The sequence below is a fragment of the Leopardus geoffroyi genome, chromosome C2 (genome assembly GCF_018350155.1).
Source record: "Leopardus geoffroyi isolate Oge1 chromosome C2, O.geoffroyi_Oge1_pat1.0, whole genome shotgun sequence".
Classification (NCBI taxonomy): domain Eukaryota; kingdom Metazoa; phylum Chordata; class Mammalia; order Carnivora; family Felidae; genus Leopardus; species Leopardus geoffroyi.
Window position 1 is genome coordinate 68,122,804 of NC_059333.1, and position 27,388 is coordinate 68,150,191.

The window sequence follows — 27,388 nt, forward strand, 5'->3', positions numbered from 1 at the left end:
CATTTCTTCTATCTCAAACGGATACTTTCTCAGACACAGAGAATGATAATGCAAAGGCCTCTAATACCCAGACTCCACAAAAGCTTTCTTAAAGTCGCGTCGCGGAGGCGGCACAGTTTGAGGGAGAACCGGGCGCTTAGCCCGTACATTCCGCGCGTCACGCACGTCCCACACGCTCCGTGCGTCACGCAAGCCCTGCCCACACGCCCCGCGCGTCACGCACAGCCCGTTGGGTCCTCCCTCCAGTCCCAAATGCCCCGTCCGCCAGTACCGCCCACCCCTTTCCTGTTGAGGAGTTTGGTGACATTGAACGGGCTCGCGCGCTGTCACCGCCTGCGAGGCGCAGTCGGGTCGGCGGAGTAGGCGGCCATGGGGAGCCTGCGCAGCCTGCGCTGGGCGGCGGGTGAGACGCGGGTCGGGCCGGGGGAGGTTGGGAAGATAGCGTGGCTGCTGGAGATTGAGGAGTCGTGCAGCTTTCCCCCAGGCCTGGTAACTGCTTGACTTCATCACGTATTCCCAAGTTCCTCAGAATCCTACCCAAAGTGATCGGAGAGAGCAAAAGCTGAGAGAGCAACTGTTAAGCAGATAGTTGGAGTTGGCCAGGAGTGGCCCTGGTGCCTGGCCATCCGTCCACCCAGCTCCCACTAACTTAAAGAGCCCTTGCTCCCCGTTCTTTTATCGCCCCGCCCCATCCCCTGTCTCCTCTGAGCTCAGTTCTTAAGGCACCTGCCATCCCTAGAGACACCCCCCCCCCCATTTGCTTGATTGATTCAGGTTTCCACCCTAACCTCTCCCGTCCATAACTCTACTTGAGTCTCTCACCATCTCAAGAGTTTATCTCTGCTCTCAGGGAAAACCTCGAGTCTCGGTTTCCTACCCACTTAGTGTCTGATGAGAAAGGGGATTTAAGGCTTCACAGAATAATAGTAATTGTTTTTCTAAAATGGGAGATACGTTTCTTTTAAACAGTTCTACAGTGAAGTACTTTGGATTTCTTGGGGGAAAGTGTTATGTAGAATCTGCAGTTTATTTTTCTAGTAGACATTTGTGTAATGGGTATTTGGAGTCAGAGCTTAATTTGTCTCCTTGGGAAACTACCAGAGCTTGGGGAACTACTTTGCTTAGTAGTGGCCGAGAAATCAGAAAGTTTGCCTCTTGACACTTTTCCAGGCACCAGGGCAAACCACTTTTGGTCACCTTTATGAGCTTTGGTAAGATGTGATGATTGATTTTTTTTCCTTGGTAGCAAATTACTAAAAAGCTGTCTATTTCAAATTTTAAAGGAAGAATCACCCCAAACTTGCCTATTGAAATAATGTACATTACAAATGTAAATGAAGAAATGTAAAAAAAGAAAAAAAACAAACAAACCCTTTCTATGGCTTATTTTGTGTTCCAATGGAGAATGGACTGGAAAACATGTCTCAAGCTAGAGAATATTATACACTTCTTTTAAAATAAACACTCCCTCCACTAAAAGAGATTGATTGCCTTAATTTGTTCGGCTTCGTTGAACTAATTTACCTAAAATCTTTTGTGTACACCCTGTTGACCTGTTAGCTGTTACAAGGTAAGTGAAAGAATAATTACTCTGTAAAAAAAACTAAAATAGCTGAGTTAAAGAGACTTTGACTACATAGGAACTAAGACTAAAGGTTTATGAGTAGTTTATCTTCCTGTCTTGAAGATATATTTATGCATTATAAAGATTCAAAAGCCTCTCTGCAGACTTTTGATATTCAAGATCTTCAGTATTGGGCAATCAATCAAAACAAAATTCCTTGAGCTAAAAAGAACAACTTACTTTATTCCAGATAGATCCACTAAGAATGTTACATGAAGAACTCTTTCCAAAGGGTCTTTGAATGTCTGATGTTTTGTGAGCAACTCTAAGTGATCTGCCTTTTCACCCACTTGTGCCCATTTTATAGCTAAATACTCTGACATACATTATTTTACTTGATTGATTTCTTATAGTATCCTTCTTAGGTAAGTCTTATCATTCATTCTCCAATGTACAAGTGAATAAACATAGGTCAGATGGTTAAATGAGTTGTCCAAGATCATTTAGCCATAAAACGTTAGAACCAGGAGATGAGTAAGTGCCTTCTAATTCAGGAACTTGTGCTCTTTGCTTCATTCAAGCTGCTTATATAGGATATGTGTGTGCTGTATATGTGTTTGTCATGACTAACTGGGCCTCTCTCTTTTTTTTTTTTTTTAACGTTTATTCATTTTTGAGAGACAGAGAGACAGAGTGCAAGCAGGGGTGGGGCAGAGAGAGAGGGAGACACAGGATCTGAAACAGGATCCAGGCTCTGAGCTGTCAGCACAGAGACCGACACAGGACTCGAACTCATGAACCGTGAGATCATGACCTGAGCCGAAGTCATACACTCAACCCAGAGCCACCCAGGTGCCCCATCTCTCTCTCTTTTTTTTTTTTAATGTTTGTTCATTTATTTTGAGAGAGCGCAAGCAGGGCAGGGTCAGAGAGAGGGGGAGAGAGAATCCCAAGCTGGCTCTGCATTCAGCACAGGGACCCTAACGTGGGGCTTGATCTCATGACCAGGAGATCATGACCTGAACTGAAATCAAGAGTCAGACTGAGCCACCTAGGCGCCCCTAATTGGGTCTCTTTAATGTGAAATGGAAGTGTCATGAAATGCAGATTTATTTGGGAAATGGAAGCACACATTCATGTGCAAATGGATTTTCAGTAAGAAGACTGATTTATCAGACAACCTTAACCAAAGGAATGGCAGATCATATAGAAACATAATCTAGGCATGCTTCACTTATCCAGAATATTATTTGGAATAAGGTGAGTGAAATTTCAAATAACCAAAGCTTAATCCTTTAAACGATGGACCTTTGTTTTTAAATGTTTCTGTTGGAAATCTTTGCTGTACTTTCTTAGCAAACAGAATATAGGTTTTTATGAGCTTGAATTTGTCATTTTGTGGGTGTAGCTGTAGATATAGGTCAGAGTTGTTAACTTGTGGTTCTTGGACCCCTTCTCAGATGAGAGGTCCTGTGAACCTCTGAAATTATATTCATGTTTTTATGACTGTATACCTGTTTGGGGAAGAGAGGATCTGTATCTCACATCCATTCCTTAGAGCAATCTGTGCTCTTTAAGGTAAAAGGCACTGATAAAATGATTTGGAACTAAATGACTACTGAACTATACTCCTGTAGGTTCCATGGCAGTAAAGACTAAATTGTGTTTACTAAATCCTCAGCATTTATCAATGTCCAGCTCATAGTAGACAGGCAATTGATATTCTTTGAATAGTTATTTTTAGCTTTTTTAAAAATTAAAAACTTAAAATTAACAATTATTAATTTCTGCAGAATAATTATTAGGTCAAAGGAATGGAATGGCCTTACAAGAATGTTTCTTTACACCTTCAGAAAAATTTTGTTGTCCTACACTTCTTTGACTTTTCAACAGATTTTAAAATGATTTTATCATTATCATTGTTATACCAATACAGTGGACCATGGAGCCTCCTTATCAGTTTAACTGGCATTCTGCAGCATTAGAATCAAGAGCTAACTTAGAGGTCATGAAGTGTAGCCCCCTAATTTTACAGATGAGGAAAGTTAAGGCCTCAGAAGGAAACTGAGTTGACCCCAGAAAAGTCATACAGGTGCAAAGCTGGGACATAACCAATATCTCCTGGCTCCCATTCCGATTTCATTTCCAGTACATTCTGCGCCTTCATTGTTCGTTTTGTTTGTTCTTGCTAACCAACCCTAAATGAATACATGCCCATTTTTAGTGCTCTTTGGCTTTGCTTATCACACACTCCAGGTGTTGCCAACAGGTTTTTATTGAGCACACATTATATGCCCTGTACACTCTGAAAACTCTAAAGTGAGTGGACTCCCTCTCTTGGTAGGGCTGCAGTTTATTACAATGAACAAATACACCTATATAATACATCTGGAGAGCTTATGTAGTACAGTATATATTAAGTTCTAGACTGCAGAAAAGATTTTAAGTGCTGCCATGGTGTCATGGAGCCAGTTCCTATTGGTTGTGTGCACATTGCTTCCCAATTTCACAATTAGTCATGTTACATTGGTAGCTTGAAATCTGCTGTGGTCAGGGTTATTGGCAAACACTACAAATCAGGGATTTTCTCCACTGACCTCCCCCCATGACCCAGCATACCACTGGCTTTAAGAAAGGAATAGATGTATAGGTTAAGATTATCTACTGAAGGCTCCATTGAAACCGAACGGGAGACAGACAAGAGCAAAGATAGGAGCAGTAATGAGTCTGGAGAGGTTGTGGGAGGAGAAAGGGTAGTAAGAAGAAAGGATTACCTTGGATTTCAGTCAGGAAGTAATAGAAAAGGTATGGCCTTTTGAGTGTTTTGAACTACATGCATTTGGGCAGAAAGGAAGCCTTTATGCGGAAGTTCCCAAAGAAGCATTTTTGGAAAATTACATTGGCTGCTACATACGTGAATAGCTACTGCTTGTGAAGCTATTACAGAAATCTATGTGTGAGGTGATGATGAAAATGATAAAAATAAATAAGTGAATATATATATATATATATATATATATATATGAAGTGTTTTGAAGAAATTAGTATGGCTCTGCGAAACAGGATAATTTAAGGAAGACTGAAGTTTTGTGTGTGGGGGGGGGTTTAATAATTTTTTTTTTAATGTTTGTTTGAAAGGAGGGAGGACAGAGGATCCCAAGCAGCCTCCATGCTAACTAACAGCAGCAAGCCCGATGCGGGGCTCAAATTCACAAATGGTGAGATCATGACCTAAGCTGAAGTCTGCTCAATCAACTGAGCCACCCAGGCGCCCCAAAACTAAAGTGTTTGAGTGTGGAGGACTGTAGGAGTATTGCGCCATTGTCAGAAATAAAGTTAAGAAGGGATACTGCTGTGGCAGAGAGGGTCATGAATTATTGAGTGGTAGGTGACATTGAGTTATAGGTAAATGTGGGATCTCCCAGTCAAAGACTAGGGGACAAAGGAGGGAGTCCTCCCTGAGACAAATGCAGGAGAGAGGCAAAGACCGAATCTTGGAGGCCTGACATAGTATAAGTAATAGGAAGTGGTAAAGAGGACATTAAAGAAGGTACATCATAGAGGTCAGAGATGAAGGGAGAGAATATAGCAGTATAAGGTAAGAAGGGTCAGAGGTCTTGTAGAAGGCTGAGATTAGTAGAGTCAAATGGCCACAAAGATGGGAAGAATAGAATCAAATGAGCTAATGGTGAGATTCTAAAAACATTCATGGGACCAGAGGGAAATCACTAATGTTAGAGCAATTTTAGTAAAATGAGCGGGGGAAGAAACATTACAGTAAAATGTGTGGGTGGTGAGACCAAGATGGTAAATTAAATACATGCCACTTATTCAGTCATTTGAACTATGAAAAGAAGGAGATTAGTTTTTTATTTATAGGAACTGTTGAGAACAAGTGATTGTTTTGTCTAAGATAGTGTACCCTCAGTGCCACTGTGGTATAATGAGACCAGAGTTCTCATCAGCTACCAGTAAAGTGTAAATCAGTTCTGCCTTTCTGGAAAGCAGTTGTTCTGGTCTTAAAAGGGTTCCTATTCTCTAACCCTGCACTACCAGGATTCTACATAAGAAAATAATCAGAAATGCCATCAAAGATTTGTGTAGAAAACTGCTCATTTTTGTAATAGTGAAATTGGGAAACAAATCCGGCCAACGGAATGATTGAATTCAGGTTATATCCATGGGTTGGATGTTATATAGCCACCAAAGGTATTTTTTAATTAATCTCTTGGAAAAGTGTTTTGACATATGCAAGATATAGTATTTGATTATGAAAATTGTATATGTTATATATAAACATAGGAAGATGCCTGGGAAGAAATACACCAAGTTGTTATCCCTGGAAGATGTGATTTTAGGTGTTTTTATTTTTTCATCATACTTTATTTTTAAGTTTCCAAATTTTCTATAATGAGCAAGTGTTACTTCTCTAAAGTTTATTTCTTTTAAAGCAGGGAGACATTTGGCAGGAAAAGGGCAGAGGGAAGAATCTAGAGGTGGTGAGATAAGTTTGGGACAACATGTCTCAGTAAGAGGGATCACAGATGGAATGCTTCACTAGTTTAGAGTGAAGGAAGGCCTAGTGTTCTTATAGGCCTGCAGAGAAGGACAAAAAAACAGATGGAGAAGTAGGGAATCTGTTTCTGTCACAAAGTGGATTTAGGTCAACAGCTAAGGCCAAGAGAGTTTCAAATAGCCATTATTGGGTAGATGGGAGGATACCAAATTATGGCCCCATCTCACTAAAGTTTGGCCACCAGATACATAGAATTGTAAAGAGTTTTTTCCTGTAGTTTCCTCCCCACTTAAAAACTGGCCAGGTTTCAAAAACACCAAAAAACAAACAAACAAAAAAACTGGCCCATTTCCAAAGGCTTATTTATAAATCTATTTTTGAACTCTAAAATTTTTTTCCCATAGAAGCAATGTTACAAAGGGTGACTAGGGTTCTAGTCAGCCCACCAAAGTTCATAATGTCGATCTCTCTTGCCATTTTTCCTCCCTAGTATTTTTCACATCTCTTAGGTACTCTCCATTAGGACGTATAGCTATCTTATTTCTTCACACAAACCACTTGAACTACAGTGTTGTGACATAACCTAAAAGGAAGGTCCCATATCTATGTCTTCCTACTCCTGCTTCCTTTGCCCCTACTTTTTCCTCACCCCTGGCCTGTCCTGCATTCTGCACTCAGATTTACTGTATAAAATCACCATTGTTACTGTTGTTTTCCTGCTGAAAGCTTTTCTGCCTATTTCCCAAATCCTTTTGGGCGTTTGGCAAACAAAAGGACTCTCACTGTGGGGGAGCATGGATAGGCACAGTATCCAGAGCCAGAATGACTTAGGCCCATGACATCACTTAAATTCCAAGCCCTAGAACATCAGCATGGACCTCATTAAGAAGGCAGGTAGGTTTGTGAGTGATGGGAGCCTGGAAGGGAGATTCCGAAGTCTATGTCGCATACTTTTGTAAAATCTGAAAGCTGGACATATAACTCTACAGGGATTCCAGACTTTTGATGTAATGAGTTACATATTACTGATGTGCAGAAGTCAGAAGTAAATCAGAGCTTCTTTTCAGCAAATTAGTTGTTGAAAAGAGGAATTTCGAACTCTGCCAGAGTTAGGTATTAAGCTCTGGAGGTGCCCTGGTCATCCATGTAACCTGTGCTCGACAGGGACTCTGGCTGATTGTGTTGAAGAACAGCGATTCTCAAACGTGGTAGCACATTAGAATCACATAGAGAATTTAAAAAAATATTGATGCCAGAGTCCTGCTCCCAGACACTGGGATTTCATTGGATGGCTCTGCATTTTAAAGCTACTCTGGTGATTGTTGTATGCAAAATTTGAAATTCACTTTTGTAGAGCATGGCTTCTTAAACTTCAGTATGCATAAGCATGACTTAGAGGGCTTATTAAAACATTTTTCTAGGCCATACTCCAGGAGATTCTGAAGGTTTGGGGTGAGGTCTGCGAATTTGTTCTACTATGAAGCTCCTAGCTGAGGCTGAGTAAATAGTACTGTTTTAGACTTTAGAATATGTGGTATTCATTTCCATGTGTTTGGCACACAGTAAGTACTCATCAATTGTTGAATGAATGTGGGTATCTGCTTCTTGAAATTTAATGTTCATATGAATCGCTTGGATATCTCATTAAAAATGCAGTCCCCCACGGGCACCTGGGTGGTTCAGACAGTTGAGCGTCTGACTCTTGATTTTGGCTGAGGTCATGATCTTAGGGTGGTGGGATCACACCAGGCTCTCACCTGAGGCTCTGTGCTGAGTGTGAAGCCTGCTTGGGATTTGGGATTGTCTCTCTCTTTGTCTCTCTGCTCCTCTACCCTGCCTGAGCGCGCGCGCGCGCGCTCTCTCTCTCTCTCTCTAAAAAAAAAAAAAAAAAATACTGACTCAGATTCTGTAGGTCTGGGTAGGAGCTGAGAATTTGCATTTATTCTAAGAAGTTCCCAGGCGATGTCAACTATTCTTGAAAATAGCAAGGTGTGACAGGATATATACCAACATGTATAATTTTCTCATTTCCATCAGCGTACGTTAGTCACATGACCTTCATCTACACATTTTAAGTCTACCCTGAATTGGGCACATTTCCTACTCCATTCCTTTCTTTCTCTGTCCCATTCCAAAAGCATATTGGAATGCAAGTGAGAATGACATTTTTATAGGGATAACATCAAATTTTTGCTACTTTTAAAAATATTAAATATCAAGTTAATATAAAATATTCATAAAACCCATATACAGTAAAAACAAGATATAATTAATACCCAAGTACCCATGTTTTAAGAAACATTTTTATTTTGGAATAATTTTAATTTACAGAAAAGTTGCAGAGATAGTACAGGAGTTCTGTATACCTCTCACCCAGTTGCCCCTAATTTTAACATCTTCCATAACTATACTACATATGTCAAAACTAAGAAATTAGCATTGGTATATTACTATCAACTAAAGGACAGACTTTATTCGGGTCTCACCAGCTATTCTATTGATGTCCCATTTTCTGTTCCAGGATGCCACAACATGACATAGTTGTCAATGTCTCCTTAGTCTCTTCTGGTCTGTGACAGTTTCACATTCTTTGGTTTTCAAGATCTTGAAATCTTGAAGAATACTGGTCAGGTATTTCGTAGAATATGTCTCAATTTGGGTTTGTTTGATGCTCACTTAGGGTGAGAGTAGGGTTATGGGTTTGAGGAAAGAATAACTAGCAGAGGTCAAGTGCCCTTTTTATTACATCATATTAGACGATATCCACATGATTTACGATTTTAACCTTGACCAGTTTGTTTCTTCCTTGTAAAGTTACTGTTTTTCCCTTCCCATTCTCTGTTCTTTGGAAACAAGTCACCAAGTCCAACTCACACTTTTCCACAAGGAGAAAGGAATCCCAGAGGGAAGAATATCTACATGTATTTGGGATTTTTCTGTGAGGAAGACTTGTCCCTTCTCCCTTGTTTATTAATTTATTCAGCTATTTTTTATATCCATATGGATGCATATATTTTATACCTTAAGTTATATAATCTATTACTACATTATTTTGTTGTTCAAATTATTCCAGGTTAGGTTTTATCCGATCAGCTCCTGTGTCCCTTTACATGCCCCGATCCAAAAACATCCTTGTGTTTTTGAATACTTCCTTATTTTCTGGCACTGCAGGGTATTCCAGCCTAGAGTCAGCCATTCTTCTCCAAGGAGCCCTAGTTCCTTTGACTGGATAATGATATTTAGAAATCCAGATCTGGGCACTGAGTGTGCTTGTTCCTACTGAAGTATCACTGATTCCATGCCCTCCTACCGGGTAGAGCTAGGAAATACATGTATGTATAGTAACCCATGTGTATACACAGACACTTAGGATTTTTTTAATGTTTATTTATTTTGAGAGAGCCTGCATTCTTGAGTGGGGGAGGGGCAGAGAGAGAGGGAGAGAGAGAATTCTAAGCAGAATCTAAGCTGTCAGTGCAGAGCCCGACACGGGGCTCGATCCCACAAACCATGAGATCATGACCTCAGCTGAAATCAAGAGCTGAATGTTCAACCAACTAAGCCACCTAGGTGCCCCTGTGTTTATATCTTTTGTCTATCATCTCTCTATATACATAAAAATATATGTGAAATATAAATATATTTATATACTTCAATAAATATCTGTATAAACCTGTAGGAGTTAATACTGAATTCTCTGACTGATCCAGCACCACATTCATTCTAGCCTTCTACCCTTGCTTTTGGAACTTCTTTCTCTGGATTCTTATTATGTACCATTTATTTACTTATTTATAAAGTTTATTTATTGTGAGGGGGGAGGGGCAGAGAGAGAAGGAGAGAGAATCCCAAGCAGGCTCCATGTTATCAGCATAGAGCCCGATGCAGGGCTCAAACTCACAAACGGTGAGATCATGACCTGAGCCAAAATCAAGTCAGATGCTTAACCAACTGAGCCACCCAGGCACCCCCATTACCTACCATTTATTTACTTATTTGTTCAATCCTACTATACTTGTAAAGTAGTTTCAGGATTATTAATCCATGCTCCTGTAAGAAACAAATTTGCCAACTAGAGTACAGTGTTTATGTATAGTTCTTTTTATCTTTGGTACAGTTTCCAGCCACAACAATGTTTTCCAAAGTTACTCATGTCAGCTTCTTTTTCCCCCACCTTGAAGGTTGTGAAGTTAGGTCATGTCATACATTTCTAATACAGTTTGACGCATTTGTCACAGCCTGAATTCCATCCTTGGATTCTCCCAACATCCTGGTTGATATTTTAAAATTTGCATATGTTAAAAGCTCTTTGTGATGTATAGTTTTATGGGTTTTGACAAATGCCATGATTTTATTTTTAAGCAGATGATTAGCAGACTTCATAGTTAGCAACATACTTGCAACACGCTTAGCAACTGATTTTCATACAGGTTATAAGACACTAAATTAGATATCTTCTAAAAGTCTCTTCCTCTCTCAGCACTCATTGAACCTCCATTTATCATGTCTAATGTCACATCACTGATGATTCACTCCAGGAGTGTCTTGAAAGATTCTGAGAAAAAAGGATCCCTACCTCTCTGCACTGTCTATCATGAGGTTGGAAAGGCATTTTATGGAAAGGAGGGGAAAACAAGGCAAAAGCCAGTACTTGAACCAGCCTCATCCCAGCTGACCAACTATAGCTTCCAGCTCCTAGTAAGACCTCTGAAGTACTAGTTTTCAAATTGTGAGCCCCCAGAATAACAGTAGCAGCATCACTTGGGAAATTGTTAGAAATGGGAATTCTCAGACCTCTCATACTAATCAAAAACTCTGAAACTGGGGTCCAGTAATCTGTTATAAGTCCTCTGGGTGATTCTGATGCATACTAAAGTTTGAGAACCTCCACTCTAGGTTAACCAGCCATTTGTCAGTCACATCCTCAGAGGCGGCAGGGAGGATTCATCTTGACTTCCTGCTAGGGCCCCAGGAATGCAGAACTGGTCAGCCAGGGGCAGGCTGCAAGTGCAACCAGAGGGTTAAAGGGCCATTTTTCTTTTGGTTTGTATGTTTGTTTTTAATTGTAATTCACCAGAGGATGGAAAATTTCTGGCTTGGATGTCTGTAGGACAATATATTTTATCTCTTTGAGACAGAAAAGGAAGAAAAGACATCTTAATGATCCTAAAACTTTTTTATGCTTTTGTTTTTTGTAATTGCAGAATAACAAATCACATTAAGTACTTCATAATTTTCTTTAGTGATTTCAGTTTTAATTTTTTTTACATTTGTTATTTCTAATGTGTAAAATATCATATTTGCATATGTTTTGAACAGCATTTATACTTTAGAGAGGTAAAAATTACTGGCATCCAGTATGAAGTTGTAGTAAGAAAAAGCTGGCAGATATTTTCTGATCCAGGTAAACTTCTCATGCCTTCAAGTGACTGTTTTTCACCACCAGCTCCACTTCAAATCTTACTCCCCTTACTCCATTCCAGCCACACTGGCCTCCTCGTTGTGGTTCCTAGAACCACTGTAGGGCCTTTGCTCTTAAATTGTTTCTGTTTGGAATATCCTGCCACTAGATATCTGCATAGCTAGCTCTCTTACTTCCTTCAAAAGTGGCATTCTCAAAGAGAGCTTACCTTAGTAGTCTATCTAAAATCTCACACACTCCATTCCAAGCACATAAGCGCCTCACTTTATGTCCTGTCCCCAGTGTTCATTTTTTTCTCTCTTGGCATTTATTGTCTAACAATGTATGTATATATGTATGTGCATATACTTTCTCTCCAGTAGAATGCAAGTTTTATTAGCATCGATTTTTTTTTATCTCTTTCATATGTTGTCTGTAACAATGCCTGATACATAGTAGGTACTCAGTTATTATTTGTTGAATGAGTATCTCCAAACATGGATTTATCTGACTGGTAGTAAGTAGGTGTACCTGTTATCATTTTTTGCCTTATCGTCATTACCCAAACTAAGCTGAGGGTTACCTTGTCTTCTATTCTGCTAAACTGCCTCTGTTCTAATTAAGAGGGATGGGGAAGAGCAATACCTAAGGAAATAATTTGTTTCCTGTGGACCTTGTAGCTCACTGCCAGTTAACCTTGTTCCTCTCTGTCTCAGTGCCTTCCAGAAGGGAAGGGGGCAGGATGCTGTGAGATGGGGCCTTGTAGGTCACATTAAACAAGGGGTCCTCTGGGGAAGATGAAAAAGTCCTGGAGATGGATGTTGGTGATGGTAACACAACGGTGTGAATGTACTTAATGCCACAGAACTGTACGCTTAAAAGTGGTAAAAATGGTAAACTTTTATTATGTATATTTTAGCACAGTTTTTTTATTTTTAAAACCCCAAACACAGTGGGCCTGAAAGTGTAGTTTCAAATCAGCAGTAGCAGCTTCACCTAAGAACTTGTAAGAAATGCAGATTCCCAGCCTCCACCCCAGAACTGTTGATTTGGAAACTGAAGGTACGTGTCCCCAGTGCTTTGTGTTTAAACAAGCCATTCAGGTAGTTCTGGTGCACGCTGAGGTTTGAGAATCACAGCATTATGTAATTTTGTTTTAATCCCGAGAGCTATGAAAAACTATTGAAAAGTTTTATAGAATATTTTCATTCATAAAATTAGCATAAAATGGTCAGAAATTCTGACCACTTTAGGGGTAAAATTGAAAAGTGCTATGGAAATGTTTTGAAAATTATTGTTTTAAGTAGTACTTCAAAAAAAAAACCTTAAAATTTAGAGTGCCTACTATATTTCAAGCATCTTGCCAAATGCTGTCACATCTGTTTTTCCATTTGCAGTAAATACTACATTATCCACATTTAAAATGAGGAAAGATGTGGAAATCAATTATACTGTAATTTATCTACTTTCCTTATGGTGCACACTTACTGCCACTAGGTGGCACTGGTGGGGTGGTTACCCAGACCTGGGCAAGGCCTTCTGGGATTACAGATTTAGAAAATGAAAAAATGCATACCCTTATGAAAGAAATTAGCAAATAACCACAAATCTTTACATAAACATAGGTCCCAATTTCTGGTACATAAGAGGACCTCTGAAAATCCACTCCTATATATAAAAACTATGAAAACACCACCAAAAATTCTTAAGATCAACTTTTTCAGAACTCTAGAAAATAACCAGAGGCTTGTGGTAGTCTGAGTAGTATTTATCCAAGAAAAATGACTTAATCATGGTAAGAATAGCAAGCTTTATAATAGTTTTAACAGTTTCCTTTGTCCTGTCAACTTCACAGTGGCCTTGAAAACCAGTAGCCTGTCAATCACAGTAGCTAATGAAAACCAGGAGTTCTAGCAGGCACTGAAGAAGGCAGAATGGATTTGGAGCGCCCTAAAATCCACAACCCCTGAGAATTGTTACTCTTGGCTTGTCTGGAACTTCCCTGGAAACACCCATTCACTGGGCTTGCCTTTTTTTCACCCAACTCAGCTAATTCAGTGGGAACAGTTTCTCCCTCACCCACCCTAGAGCATGCTGCAACAGGCACACAGAGCCCTTTGGCAAAGTCTGGCAAACTTCTTGGTGGCAGGCATTTAAGGATGTCTGTTCAGCGATTAGGTGGCCACTAAGCTAACACAGAACATAGATAGAATACAAGGGAATATAGATTAGTGGAATTGAATTGAGAGTCTACTAATAAACCCTCACATTTATGCTCAATTTTTTCTATATTGTGCCAAAATAATTCAACAGGGAAACGAATGCTTTTTTCAACCAATGATGCTGGGAAAACTGGATATTCATTCACCTGCAAAAGAATGGAGTTGGATCCCTTCCACACACAGCATACCTGTATTAACTCCAAATGGATCAGGCCTAAATGTTAAAACAATAACATTCTTAGACAACAGCGTAGGAGTAAGCTTTTGTGACCTTGTATATGACACCAAAGTCTCAAGCAACAAAAGAAAAAAAAAAAAGGATAAGTTGGACTTCCTCAAAATTTGAAACTTCTGTATTAAAAGGACATCATCAAGATGGTGAAAAGACAACCCATGAAATGGAGGAAAATATTTGCAAGTCATACATCAGACAACACAATAATAAAAATACAACCCAATTAAGAAATGAGCAAAGCAGCTGAATAAACATTTCCCCAAGGACATATACAACTAGCCAACAAGCAAGTAAAGAGATTCTCATCGTCATTACCCAGTAGAGAAATACAAATCAAAATCACAACGAGATGCCACTTCACACCAACTAAGATGGCTTTTATTAAAAAACATAAATGTGGACTAGGAGGTGGAGAAATTGGAACCCTCAAACATTGCTGATGGAAATGTAAAATGTGACCACTTGGAAAACAGTTCCTCAAACGATTAAACAGAGTTACCGTATGACCCAGCAATTTCACCTTAGTATGTGCCCCAAAGAAGTGAAAATGTTTGTTCAAAAAGTGCATAATTTTCCATGTCAGCATTCTTCATAATAGCCAAAAAGTGGAAACCACTTAAATGTCCATTGACTATAAACAAAGTCTAGGGTATCCATACAATGGAATAAAATTTGTCCGTAAAAAAAAAAAAAAAAAAAAAAAAACAATAATAAATACTACAGCATTGATGATGAACCTTGAAAACATGCTGAGTGAAAGAAGCCATTCATAAAAGGCCACATATTACGTGATTCTATTTATAAAAAACATCAAAAATTTTCCATATTTCCAGAATATGCAAATCCATAGAGATGGAAAGTAGATTAGTGGTTTCCAAGGCTTGGAAGGAGGAAGAAACAGAGTGACTTAATGGATCTGGCATTTCTTTCTAGGATGATGAAAATTTTCTAGAATTAGATGGTAGTGATCAGTACACAACTTTGTGAATAAGCTAAAAACCATGATACTGTACACTTTAAAAGGATTAGTTTTATGATAATGGAGTTATGTATCAAGTGTTATTTTAAAAATCTTTACACAAATATAAACATATACCCATTTAAGTCTATAGTAATATCTTTTAAATTGTTACATTCATTTTTTTTAATGTTTATTTATTTTGGGGGAGAGAGAGAGGGAGAGAATCCCAAGCAGGCTCCATGCTGTGAGTGTGGAGCCTGATGCAGGGCTCATTCTCACAAATCACGAGATCATGACCTGAGCTGAACCAAGAGTTGGATGCTTAACTGTTGATCTCAGCTAAGGTCATGATTTCACGGTTTGTGAGTCTGAGCCCTGAGTCAGGCTCTGCACTGACAGTGTGGAATCTGCTTGGGACTGTCTCTCCCTCCCTCTGCCCTTCCCTAGCTTGCTCTATCTTTCTCTCTTTCTCAAAAATAAATAAATAGGGGCGGCCTGGGTGGCTCAGTCAGTTAAGCATCCAACTTTGGCTCAGGTCATGATCTCGTAGGTCGTGGGTTGGAGCCACGTGCCAGGCTCTATGCTGACAGCTCAGAGTGTGGAGGCTGTTTTGGATTCTGTGTCTCCCTCTCTCTCTGCCTCTCCCCCGCTTGTGCTCTCTCTCTTTCCCTGTCTCTTTCTCTCTCAAAAATAAATACACATTAAAAAAATTTTAAAGATTTTTAAACATAATAATAAACTTTTTAAAGTTTTTTTAACGTAAGAGAAAAAAAATAAATCGTGGTTCTAGTCAGCTTTGGGGAAAAAAAACCATATTTTACTCCTATTCCCTCTCTTGCCTCCCCCTTATTGCTCCAACTCTGAAGCTACAAAGACATCCAAGTAGGAGTTTGGAACTACAAAGGTACAGACAGACTGTCTACTAACAAATAGATCTTAAAAACTACTTGAACTTTCCTGTGAGCTTTTATCCATAAAGCTGTGAGGGAACATTTTGGTTGCATTAAAGACAAGTTTTAGGCATTACTTTTTTTGTCACCCAGAGCATCACAGAGTGCCAGGATACTAGTAAATTTATCACTGGTGTCTTTCCAACTTTCTTTTCTGTTCCATTGTACTTCATAGTGCTCCCCTTTTTCCATGTTCTTGGACCCTAGGGGTCTTCTGATTCTGAATCCTATCAGCCCCGGTCTCTCTTGTACTGTGACCCCCATACTCAGAATCACTCCCCTTTCTTCTCTCACTCATCAAAAGTATTTCTGGCTTTTTCTGCTTTGAATTCTGATTTATTTATGGGGCACCTGGGTGGCTCAGTCGGTTAAGCGTCTGACTTCAGCTCAGGTCATGATCTCACAGTTCATGAGTTCGAGCCCCGCATCAGGCTCTGTGCTGACAGCTCGGATCCTGGAGCCTGCTTCGGATTCTGTGTCTCCCTCTCTCTTTGCCCCTCCACTGCTCATGCTCTGTCTCTCAAAAATAAATAAAAACACTAAAAAAAAAAAAAAAAAAAATTCTGATTAATTATGATTGATTTAAAAATTTCATGTTAAGGCTAAAGGTGAAAATGGCTAACCAAAACTAAATTCTTAGGCATACATTTGTTTTAGGAATGAATGTATTTCCTAGTTTTGTTAACTGAGAAGGCATGGAAACAATGACAAACCCAGTAATACTTCCTCTTTAAAAACCATAGCACCCTGAAGGAATGTCTGATTCTAAATCAGAGACAGGAAGCATTCAAATCAAATCTGGAGCATCATGTCCAAAAGTAGGGAAGCTATCAATGATTACTGAGCACATGTTGAAAGTACTCAGGAGCCAATTTGGAAGGGTCCCTAGTGGCTAAAAATGGGAATATCTGAGCATCAAAAAGAAAAATGACTGAAATGGGCTGGAGTACATAATGTGTTAAAATGCAAGCGTTCCTTATGTTATTTTTAAACAAAAGGTCGCCTGTGGAGGCTGCAAGGAAAACAGTTCATCAATTTGAAACTGGCAAATGGAAAGAATCAAGCATTCATTCCACATTTCCTGTGGACTTTTACCTTAGAATAATCCAGTAGTTCATGTAGAATATGACCATTTTATATTCTATGATGAAACAATAGATCTAGGTAACAATCATCAATGTCTGATAAAAACATTAAATGAAAGGTTGATGGAGAACTTTATAAGGGATGAGTCAGACTGATAGCATCTACTGATAAATCTTAACAAAATAAAATTGATGTATGCCTCTTGATAAGATACAGTAGGAAGAACACAGTACCACCTATGGCATATTATTCCTAAAAATTCTAACTTAAATCTGATGAAGCCTCAAAAATCTGTTTACAAGGAAAAATAATTAGAAGAATATGTTAAACAACACCATGGGGATACAATCAGCAAATCTGAAATGAGGGAAATTCTATAGAATTAATGATGTAGTTTCTTCAACAAATGATAAGGCGGGGGACCTATACAGGACACATTAACCATATTCAATGTACACTTATTTAGAATAAATCAACTATTAAAAAAGTGAGCCCATTGGGGAAATATAATATTTGATCATAATATGCTAAGATCAAGGAAATATTTTTTAGTTGAGCTAATGCTTTTCTGGATAATGATTTTGAAAAGTTTCTGTTGTGAGATACATACTGAAGTATTCATAGGTGAACTAATAGGATGTTTAGGATTTGCTCTAAAATAATTCAGTAGGAAGTAGGGAGGGGTGTTCAGATGAAACTATTTATTGGCCATGTGTTGATAATTGTTGACACTGGGTGGTGAGTGCATGGAGGTTTATAGTACTGATCTCTAAGTGTGCTTAGAATTTAGATTTTAAAATTGGCTATATATATAATATAGCTTTATACATTTTTTTTTAAATTTTTTTTTTCAACGTTTATTTATTTTTGGGACAGAGAGAGACAGAGCATGAACGGGGGAGGGGCAGAGAGAGAGGGAGACACAGAATCGGAAACAGGCTCCAGGCTCTGAGCCATCAGCCCAGAGCCTGACGCGGGGCTCGAACTCAAGGACCGCGAGATCGTGACCTGGCTGAAGTCGGACGCTTAACCGACTGCGCCACCCAGGCGCCCCGATACATTTTTTAATATATAGTTTAAAAACTTTACACAATTACTATACCTGAAGTTGATTTCCAGTTGGGGAATTATGGCTTAGGCAAAACAAGGCTTTCTAGAGCCCCTTGCTGGCCATTGCAGCCCCCTACCCAGAGTATACCAGAGTCATATTGGCAATTTGGCATCTTGGTTTATGACTTGTGAGAGGTTCTCATCTTCACCTAAATAACTCAGTGCTGTAATATGTAATATTTCCATCAGGAGCATTGTTATGACAAAATACATGTGAGAAGTACTTTTATAAACAGCTGATAAAATGTTTATATTACAAATTGCTAATTTCCTGATGAGCAAAACATATATATTTTAAAACAGCACCAAGGATCACACTTTAAATACATGTATCTTATATATACATATATATATATATATATATATATATATGTATGTATGAGCCTGGGTGGCTCAGTCAGTTAAGCATCCGATTTTGGCTCAGGTCATGATCTCACGGTTTGTGAGTTCAAACCCCACATCAGGCTCTGTGCTGACAGCTCAGAGCCTTGAGCCTGCTTGGGATTCTTGCCTCCCTCTCTGCCCCTCCCCCACTCACACTTTCTCTCTCTCAAAAGTAAATAAACATTAAAAAAATTAAATATATGTATCTTACATGCACAATAGTATATTCACTTTTTAAATGAGTTAATTTTTATAAATGAAATATAAACCTTGTAGATATTTCCTATTTTGAGACACCATTAGATTTTCTTTCTCTGAAACATTTTCCTGTCTTTTTCTAGGAAGCTATTTTAGGTTATTTGAAACAGATGCTTCCTCATCTCTAAGACTTACCAGAAACTCTGATTTGAAGAAAATAAATGGATTTTGCACCAAACCACAAGAAAGTCCAAAAGCTCCACCCTGTAAGTATGTATTCGTTTTTCCAGTTATGGAAGCTCCTGATGAATGGAACAACTTGGAATCAAAACAACCTAAAAGACAAGTCATCGCAGGGTTGTCATACCCTGTCCTATAGTTGAGGCCTCCCAAATTGTACTATTATTGGCTCACATGTAGCAATGCTTTCTTCCTTCTCCTCACTTGTCACTTTCATCTCTTATTTCCAGGATTAGATTGGAGCTTTTTGTTGGAGAATGGATGCACCAAAGTAAATAGTGATCTAGAAGTTATCTTTTAGGAACCCCAAAGATGAACCACATTAGGAAATGATGTTTGGGATACAATATAACTAGCACCAGCCTCTGGCTTGGGCATTAATTTCAGCCATCAGTACTCCTATTCTTAACTCAAACCCTTGTCACTGTCACTACTGTGGAAACAAGGAGCATAATATATAAACTGTAGGGTCCCACAAGCTATTTGCTTGTTCCTTTTTCATGGGTGTACGTTCGGGTCAGGCAGGTCTTGGTGAATGGAAAAGAACTATCTTCAAAGAATAGTTATCAGGAGCTTAAAAATGTTTATATCCTTCAACCTGGTGTTTCACTTCTGGGTATCTATCCTCAGGAATAACCCCAAATGTGGAAAACCTCTTAGTGTAAAGATGTTTCCATTTTTATAATAGGAAAATGAGAACTAAATTTAAATGTCAAATAATCTGGGAATGATTAATTATGTATGTTAGATGTACTTGATGAGATTGTACAGCTGTTGGAAATGGTGCTTGTAAATACCATGTACTGGCATGGAAAATGTTTGTCATTATGTCCATGAACAAATAGGATACAAAATTTTATATCGTGTTTAAGCACATCATGATATACATATAAATGACACATACACACACAGGGATAAGACTTAGGAAACACTATCAAAGTAAAAATATAGTGATTATGCTACAACAGGAGAATTAGGGATAGTTTTTATCTTCTACTTTTATATCTATACTTTCCAAATCATCTTTAATGTGCTTACAATGGAAAGAAAGCAAAAAAACAACAACTATAGAGTTGTGCCAAGTGCTGGGAGAGTTAAAAAATAAAACTACAGCAATACCATTTCTATACTTCTAAACCTCTTTTCTCACCTTTGGTTCTTTATGGATTTTTTTCCTAGTGACTTCCCAGTTCCCTTTGCTGTTGCCTTCTGGTTAAGTGAGAGAGGCACAGCACGACGATGTGGCAGTGGGAAGGAGTATGAAGGAGTAGGTAACAGTCAAGGAGATGGTCTGTCTGTGACAGATGTAGGCAGCACGTGGAAGTTAAATGAGATTATCTCTGAAGGTCCCTTCTAACCCTAACATTTTGTGATTCCCTAACTTTTTCTGCTCCTTATCTTCAATGACTTCTCCTTTTATCTTATTTATTTATTTTTTTTTAAAGACTTTCTTTTACAGTCTGTGGTTGTGTGCCTTTCTTGTTCATCCGCCTCCTTGGCCACTTCATTTTCGTCTGCTGCCTCTTTCTCCTGGACAGTCTCTTGGGTCTTAATCATCTTCACTGGCTCTCCCTTTGCACTGATGATTATCTCTGCTTTTGACTTAACTCATGAAACCTATTCAGATGTTGTAAATTTAGACCCAATAGATAGATATAAAATGGTATCCGTGCTTTTTCCTTTCCTAACTGGTTCTTTTCAGTCTCCTGATTTTTGTTAACAGTACTATTGTTGTCTTGCTCATTCACATTTGAGGCTATTTGATTCCTTCCTTGTCTTAATCAGTCTCCAAATTCTTTCAGTCATCTTCAGATTGACTTTTTTGTCTCTCTTCTCACCGTTCCAACTCCAGTTTGGACCATATCACCACACTGTTGTATTACAAGGTCCTGTTTGGACTTGTTGCCCACTCTATCCTATCCTTCCTTTCTCTCTTCCATCAATTATGCAGATTAATCTTTTAAAACATTAACTTCTTCCTTGCTTCAAAGTTCCCAAATCAGGTTTAAAAAGCTTAGCCTGGCATTCAGGATCTTTGATAATCTTATTTTACCTTATAACCTTGTTCTTTTTCTACTGAAGTCAAATAAGCTTCTCATTGTTCCCTTCTTAGTTCATCTTTATCTTTATATACTTGCTTATGGTGTTCTTTCAACTTTCAATAGCTAGGAAATAATGCTTTTATTTTACCTCAGCCTTCACAGATTTTTGAATCTCATTTGACAAATGCGGCATCCTAAGAAATTCCATTCAAACAAAGCTCTAATTCGCTTGAGGTTTCTCAATGGTTCTGTTTAGTGGATAGCTAAAAAGCACGAATAGCACTTTTTAATTGCTAAATTTGAGAGTCATAACCTCAAATAAGTAAGATGTCTTGTTTTGTTTTTTTCATAGACACTTACAGCCACAGAGTGCCATTACACAAACCTACACATTGGGAGAGGAAGATCCTGATATGGTCAGGTCGCTTCAAAAAGGAAGATGAAATCCCAGAGACTGTCTCGTGAGTGCTGAACTTAGGGGTTGTAAGCAGCTTTTATTTCTCACTGATCCATTTCAAAGGAAAAACAGTTCCTTTGAGTCCCTATTGAAAACCTTTCAGCCAAATTCTAGAACAGTCTTAACTTCTCTAAATGTTTCCTCTTTGGCAAGTACCTGCAATAAAAACAGTGCTGGAAAATCCATGCCTTCTCATTGATATGTTATGTTGCACCTAGTGGAGAGCTGTCAAGTACTCAAAAGTCAACTGATTGATTTCCTCTCCTAGCTACAGAAATCTGACTAAGCAGTGATGTTCACTGTTTTTAGCTTGTTTTTAATCTAGGTATATCAGTTAGGTATCACTGACAATAATTGTATTCTATAAAATCCACCCAAGTATTCAACCAAAGGCATAACAGTATTTAAGAGCAACATATTCTCTTTCTGGGATCCCGGAAAGCATGCTTCCTATCACCAACTTTCTTAAACCCAGCTGTGGCTGAGATCTTGGACTTTTTCAGAGTCTGGAGATAAGTATAGATTCCTCTGACTCAGGGTTTCTCAATCCCCGTGCTATCGACATTTTGGGCCAGATAATCCTTTGTTGTCGGAGGCTGTTGTGTACATGATAGGATGTTTAGCAGCACCCTTGCTTGGTCATCCTCCAGATGCCAGTGGCACTTAGTTGTAACAATGAAAAATGTCTCCAGACATTGCCAAACGTCCCCTGGGGGGACAAAACAAAACAAAACGAAACCCTGGTTGAGAACCACTGCTCCAGCCTCCTGATGTTAAAGACCCTGATTGGTTTGCATCTCAGCCAAGAGAGATTGTGAGAAGTAGATGCATCTCCCCTGTGGGGCATCATCATCTTTACTGATAGGGAGTTGGGAAAAAAGCTCTTAGATGTTCCCTTCTAGCAAGAAACTATTCCTGGAACTTCTGGTTTCGGGTTCCAAGGCATGATTTTAAAATATCTGAGTTCATTCAGGGTATTTTTTCCCAGGAAGAGAAGTCTTACTTGCTTTTTGTTTACAATGGCTTTAACAGAGCCGTTCTACTTCTGTCTGTCAAATTAAATGGTACATTATTTTCACTAAAATTACTTCAGCAGGAAAGCCCTGGTCCTTCTTAGCTAAGATGACAGTGTACTCTCCTGGGAAATAAGAGCAAGTTGGAAATAAGAATGATTTTAAGTTCCTACCTGTGTCTTAATTTCTTCCTGAATATTCCAGCAGAAAACAAGCTGGTGTATACCCATGGCCCTAATAGGTGCTGTGTAGACTTTGCCATGGAACACCTTCTTCAGTCTGCCTTGCCGGTGGTTCCAAGATCCCCCTTAAGCCCAAAGTACTACCTAGTGAGTCACCATAGAATGCTCTTCCCTGGGCCTGAGCAAGGGTTCATCCTTGTGCTGGTAGTTCTGAACAGGCACTGCCCACTCTGATTGCTTCTGTGGGATGGAGGGCAACCTCATGGCCTTACATTTTACTCTTTTAATGTAATAAAATATTTTGAATGAAAAATTCTTGTAATGAAAAGTAAAATATGTTTCTTTTCATGAGTATCGTAGCACTTTAGATTAGCATATCCATGCCAATTCACATGAAATATTGTCAGCATGGGTAGTTAGTTTGTGGTTGGTGAGCTCTCAGATGCTCTTAACAGAGCAATTCACTGTCCTTAGCAGTTGTCCCTGGTTCCTCCCACTGCCCTGCAGGCCCAGTTTCAGTGCCTAGAGAACTCCCTTCACACTGCCACCTCACTGGGGCCCAGCTCTTATATCACAGTGTGTATGCTTTCAGGGTTCTGCCTCCTGCAATGCCTGGATGCTGTGCCTCCTTCCAAGCATTTTTAAAGTATTTTTTTCCTCCTTATTTCAAAAGTAATGTGTATTAAAAATCTGGGGGGGGAAAGAGAGGAAGAAAGGAAGTTAGCACTCCCATCCCATCATCTAGAGATAATCACTTCCTATCTACATCCCTACTGAGTAGGCCATTGCTCTCTCTGGGGCCCATTTGGACTCTTCATACGCTGCCCTGAGTATCTACCAGGCTCATGTAATAGAACTGCAACTCACTGCCTCCATACAGAATCACAAAGGTGGAATGGCCTTCTCTTTAGACTCTTCCTTGTTAGGCGTCTTAGTTTTCACACAAGAATGATAATCCAACCCTCAGTGTTCTGTTAAGGCACATGGGTCTGTATTCAGTGGACAGGTTCAAAGACGTACTTGCCAAAGAGCTCAGTCTCAAGTTCACTGTCATGCGATTTTAGCAAAACATTAGTTAAAAGGTAAACATTAAGGAAGCATTGCTTAAAGGATCTTTCTCTGTTGCACATATTGTCTAGAATCTATTCCTGGTTCTAAATCTAAGTATTAGAAGTATTAGATTTAGATTATTAAATCTGTTCCTGGTTCAAGGCAGAAAGCAAAAACTTGGGTATAAAGAGCGCATTGTTTAACTCTCTCCCACGTTTGTTTTCTGTCTGAATTGTGATTCATGTTGAAACATATGAAACTCATGAAGCTCATTGCAGTATTTGTTGTCAGGATGTTGTTCAGACAATCATTATATCACATAGCATCTTCTTAAGAACCCCAGGGAGAAATATCTTCTGTTTTCACTTTTAGCATTGGCTGCTAATGTGAAACTTGAAAGCCAAAATTGGGGATGAGCATAGCAAGCATAGGTTAATACATTTGCCCCCTTTTTTTCCCCCTTTGTTCCTGGATCCACTTTCTGTCTTCACACTTTTTCTCTTTTTCTTTAAGTTTGTGCTATCTTGTTGGATTTTATATGTAAATTTAAAATGAGTTATGAAAATTCCCCATCCTCCCCCAAATCCTACAAGATTTCCAGGTCTCACATCTTCTTTATATTTATGGGTACCACTCCACTTTTGACTTGTCAGACATAGAGCTTATTTCCTACTGGCAACTTCAGAAAGAGAAATATTAACTGTCTGTCATGATCTCATTGTATTACTAGGTTTGAGATGCTTGATGCTGCAAAGAACAAGATCCGGGTGAAGATCAGCTATGTAATGATTGCCCTGACAGTGGCCGGATGTATCTTGATGGTTATTGAGGGCAAGAAGGTGAGAGTGGACTTCCTCTCTGTCTCTGTTTTCTACAAAGGATCTAGAGGAAATCAGGGGTTGACCCTCATATTTAGTCTCTGCGAAGAGTTGGTTACTTTCTACACGAAAAATGATAAGAAACAAAAATAAGACACAGTAGGGACAAACCTGGGATATCCTGTCTGGGGATAAATAGCAAACCCTAACTTTGGCAAAGTGAAGGACTGAATTATTTTTGCATGAAGTAAACAAAAAAAAGTGGTTATCACAGATGTCATAAAAAATTGTGAAACAAGAAAAATGACACTGTTGTATCTAATGATGACACCTACATATCTATAACGCACTCCCGGTACATGGGCTTATTTATCCACACTCTAACTGCCTTAACCCTGGTGAGCATTCTTGTCACCATTCTTTACTTGAAGCTCAGCCACACTGGGCCATATGTGTAAGGACCCTAGCTCCTAAACAGGTACAAAGGTATTCAAGTCCAGAAATCTCTGTTTTAACATACATCATTATTAATAGCTATCATTAATTGAGTATTCACTGTCTTCTAAGCACTTGGCTGTTCTTTCATTTGAACCTCAGAACAGCACAACGGAATAGATACTATTATTAGCACCTTATTTATAGATGAGGAAACGTGGCTTAGAAAGCTTTGCTCACTTGCCCATCTCCTGAATGGCAGAGCACAGTTTGAATCTAGACCCGTCTAATTGAGGTTGATAGTAAAATTGCTCTCAATTATTGAGTCCTCATTATGTCACAGGTACTATTAAACTCACTGAATCACCACAATGCCCTGAGAACCTAAGCAGTGGTTCTCTTAGTATCCATACTTTATAAAAGAGAAACCTGAAGCTCAGAGCTATTAAATCACTTTCCCAAAGTCACATAGCTAATAAGTGGCAGGATAAAAATGTAGAGCCAACTTTTCAAGTTCCCAAACTCATAGTACTATCTTGTGATTAAAATATGTTTTTTTTTATATGCAGCAGGACTGGTCAAACCCTTATTTTAATACTATGTCTAATTTTATATATCACAACTTCCATGTGGGAAGAGATGTCTTATATCTATTATAAAATATTAAAAAGGTTCTTCTGCCAACCCAGTGATAACTGACTTCCTTATCCCCAGTGAGTGCAGACTAAAAGGAAATGAACATCTGGCTCTCTTCAGACTCTTGGAATGGAAAATACTGACCATTTAGGCTGACCTTATGGGAGCATGAGGGACAAGTGTGCAGGACTAGGTGAAGTTCTTTCCAAGACATCTCTGTTCCTGCCCCACCTCAGTTTTTCTTCTGACTTCCTGTTTGACTTCTCATGCTTAGTTCTCAGATTGAAACCTGCAGAAGCATGTGGACAGGACGTAGTGTCTTCTGGAATTCTAAGAAGTCTGTATTGGTTTTGTATACTTGATTATAGTAAGCTAGTCTAAATACTCTAGAAACAAGTTATCCCCTGGGATTTCCTCTAGTGTCATCCTAGGGTATACGCCATGTACTTTAAGAGTTTCTTTTCTCTCCTTTATGTACCAGAAAGGCATTTCATTTGTTTCACATGGAACTATCCACTTCTTAAAAGTTGGTAAATGCTACTGTAGAATGGAGAACTTTTAGACTTAATGCTATATAGAAGACAGAAGTTAGCCATTGCATGTTCTGTCCTTACCATCAAGGTACCATTCCCATTCTCCTACCCCTTCCCATACCTAATTCTTTACATGTGAAATTACACAGAAGAAAATTCCACCTTATGTATAGGGTGCTAGTTTCACTTATATGGTATAAAACTTCTGAAACTGGTCGGCTTATGTAAGCTTCACAGGCATGTAATAGGTCACGTGGAAGGAAACAAGGGAAGAGAATGGTTGCCTCTCCCCCACTGCTGTTTACTCCCACAGGTTGGAGTAGTGGGATAGATACTGGTGAGAGTCATCAGTCATAGTATTTAGTAAAGTCTGGGATCTCCAAAGCTGAATATTTTTGGTAAAAGAGGAGTAAGGAGTTTGAAGGGTATGAAAATATACAAATGAGTTAGGATAGGAGAAATGGTAGCAACAAAAAAAAGTGAAAGGAAAGGATAGAAATGGAAACAAAAAGGTATTAACACTAAAGAGAGAAAAAAGGGAAAAGATAAGGGAATTAATTATAAGGGAAGAAGCTAGATTTACAGAAACATGCCAGAAAGACAGAGAAGGTAGAGGTGCAGCATTTCTCTCATGCTTGACTGGATGGGCTACTGTACTGTGAAGCGTTAGAGGAAGCAGAAGGCACGGGGAGGATGTGTCTGTGCCCAGTGTGCACACAGCAGACCATTGTGGGCATGCCCTGCCACAGTTAATCTATTGACATGAGTGCAGGGTAATGACATCCTCCCCAAACCCACACAAATAATCACTTGTTCAAATCTGTTTCACTTTAGGCTGCCAGAAGAAACGAGTCTTTAACAAGCCTGAACTTAGAAAAGAAAGCTCGCCTGAGAGAGGAAGCAGCTATGAAGGCCAAAACAGAGTAGCAGAGGTATCCATGTTGGCTGGCTTTTGAAAATGCAGGAATAATGTTGCAGCAATTAGCCTATTAAGAAGAATATGGTATGAGGGTCTGTTTCATGAAAGTATGGTTTACACAGACATAAATTTCTGCTGTAGTGGTACTAATAAATTTCCTTAAAAAAATGACCTGTCTATATTTTTGTGGCTTTGATCCAGGTTAAATGCAGCCTTTCACCTTTTTGGAGAAAAATCGGGCAAGTTATTTAAACTTTAATATTAACTCTTCTTTAGAGAGATGCCATATCTTACTTTAATTTTCATTATGAAAGTGATTTATCTACAGAAGCCAAAATGGCTTCTAGTTCTGTATTTCTCGCTCATGTGTACTCATTTCCAGAGGGATAAGGAAAGCCAGGCTCAGTGTACTGCCCAGGGGCATCTTGGAGAGCTA

At 39.0% G+C, this 27,388-nt stretch overlaps 1 protein-coding gene across 2 annotated transcripts; it reads left to right on the forward strand.

Annotated features, from left to right (window-relative positions):
* The first annotated feature begins 219 nt into the window (after positions 1 to 219).
* Positions 220 to 27,123, forward strand: FAM162A (family with sequence similarity 162 member A). 2 transcript variants are annotated; one of them, XM_045502253.1, is made up of 5 exons: positions 220 to 403; positions 18,771 to 18,893; positions 21,262 to 21,370; positions 24,342 to 24,450; positions 26,868 to 27,123. In XM_045502253.1, the coding sequence occupies exons 1-5, from the start codon at positions 370 to 372 to the stop codon at positions 26,958 to 26,960; spliced, it is 468 nt and encodes a 155-aa protein (XP_045358209.1). In that variant the 5' UTR covers positions 220 to 369; the 3' UTR covers positions 26,961 to 27,123. The 2 variants fall into 2 exon arrangements, with proteins under 2 accessions (XP_045358209.1, XP_045358208.1); XM_045502252.1 differs by lacking the exon at positions 220 to 403 and adding an exon at positions 4,708 to 4,782.
* Positions 27,124 to 27,388: the final 265 nt, after the last annotated feature.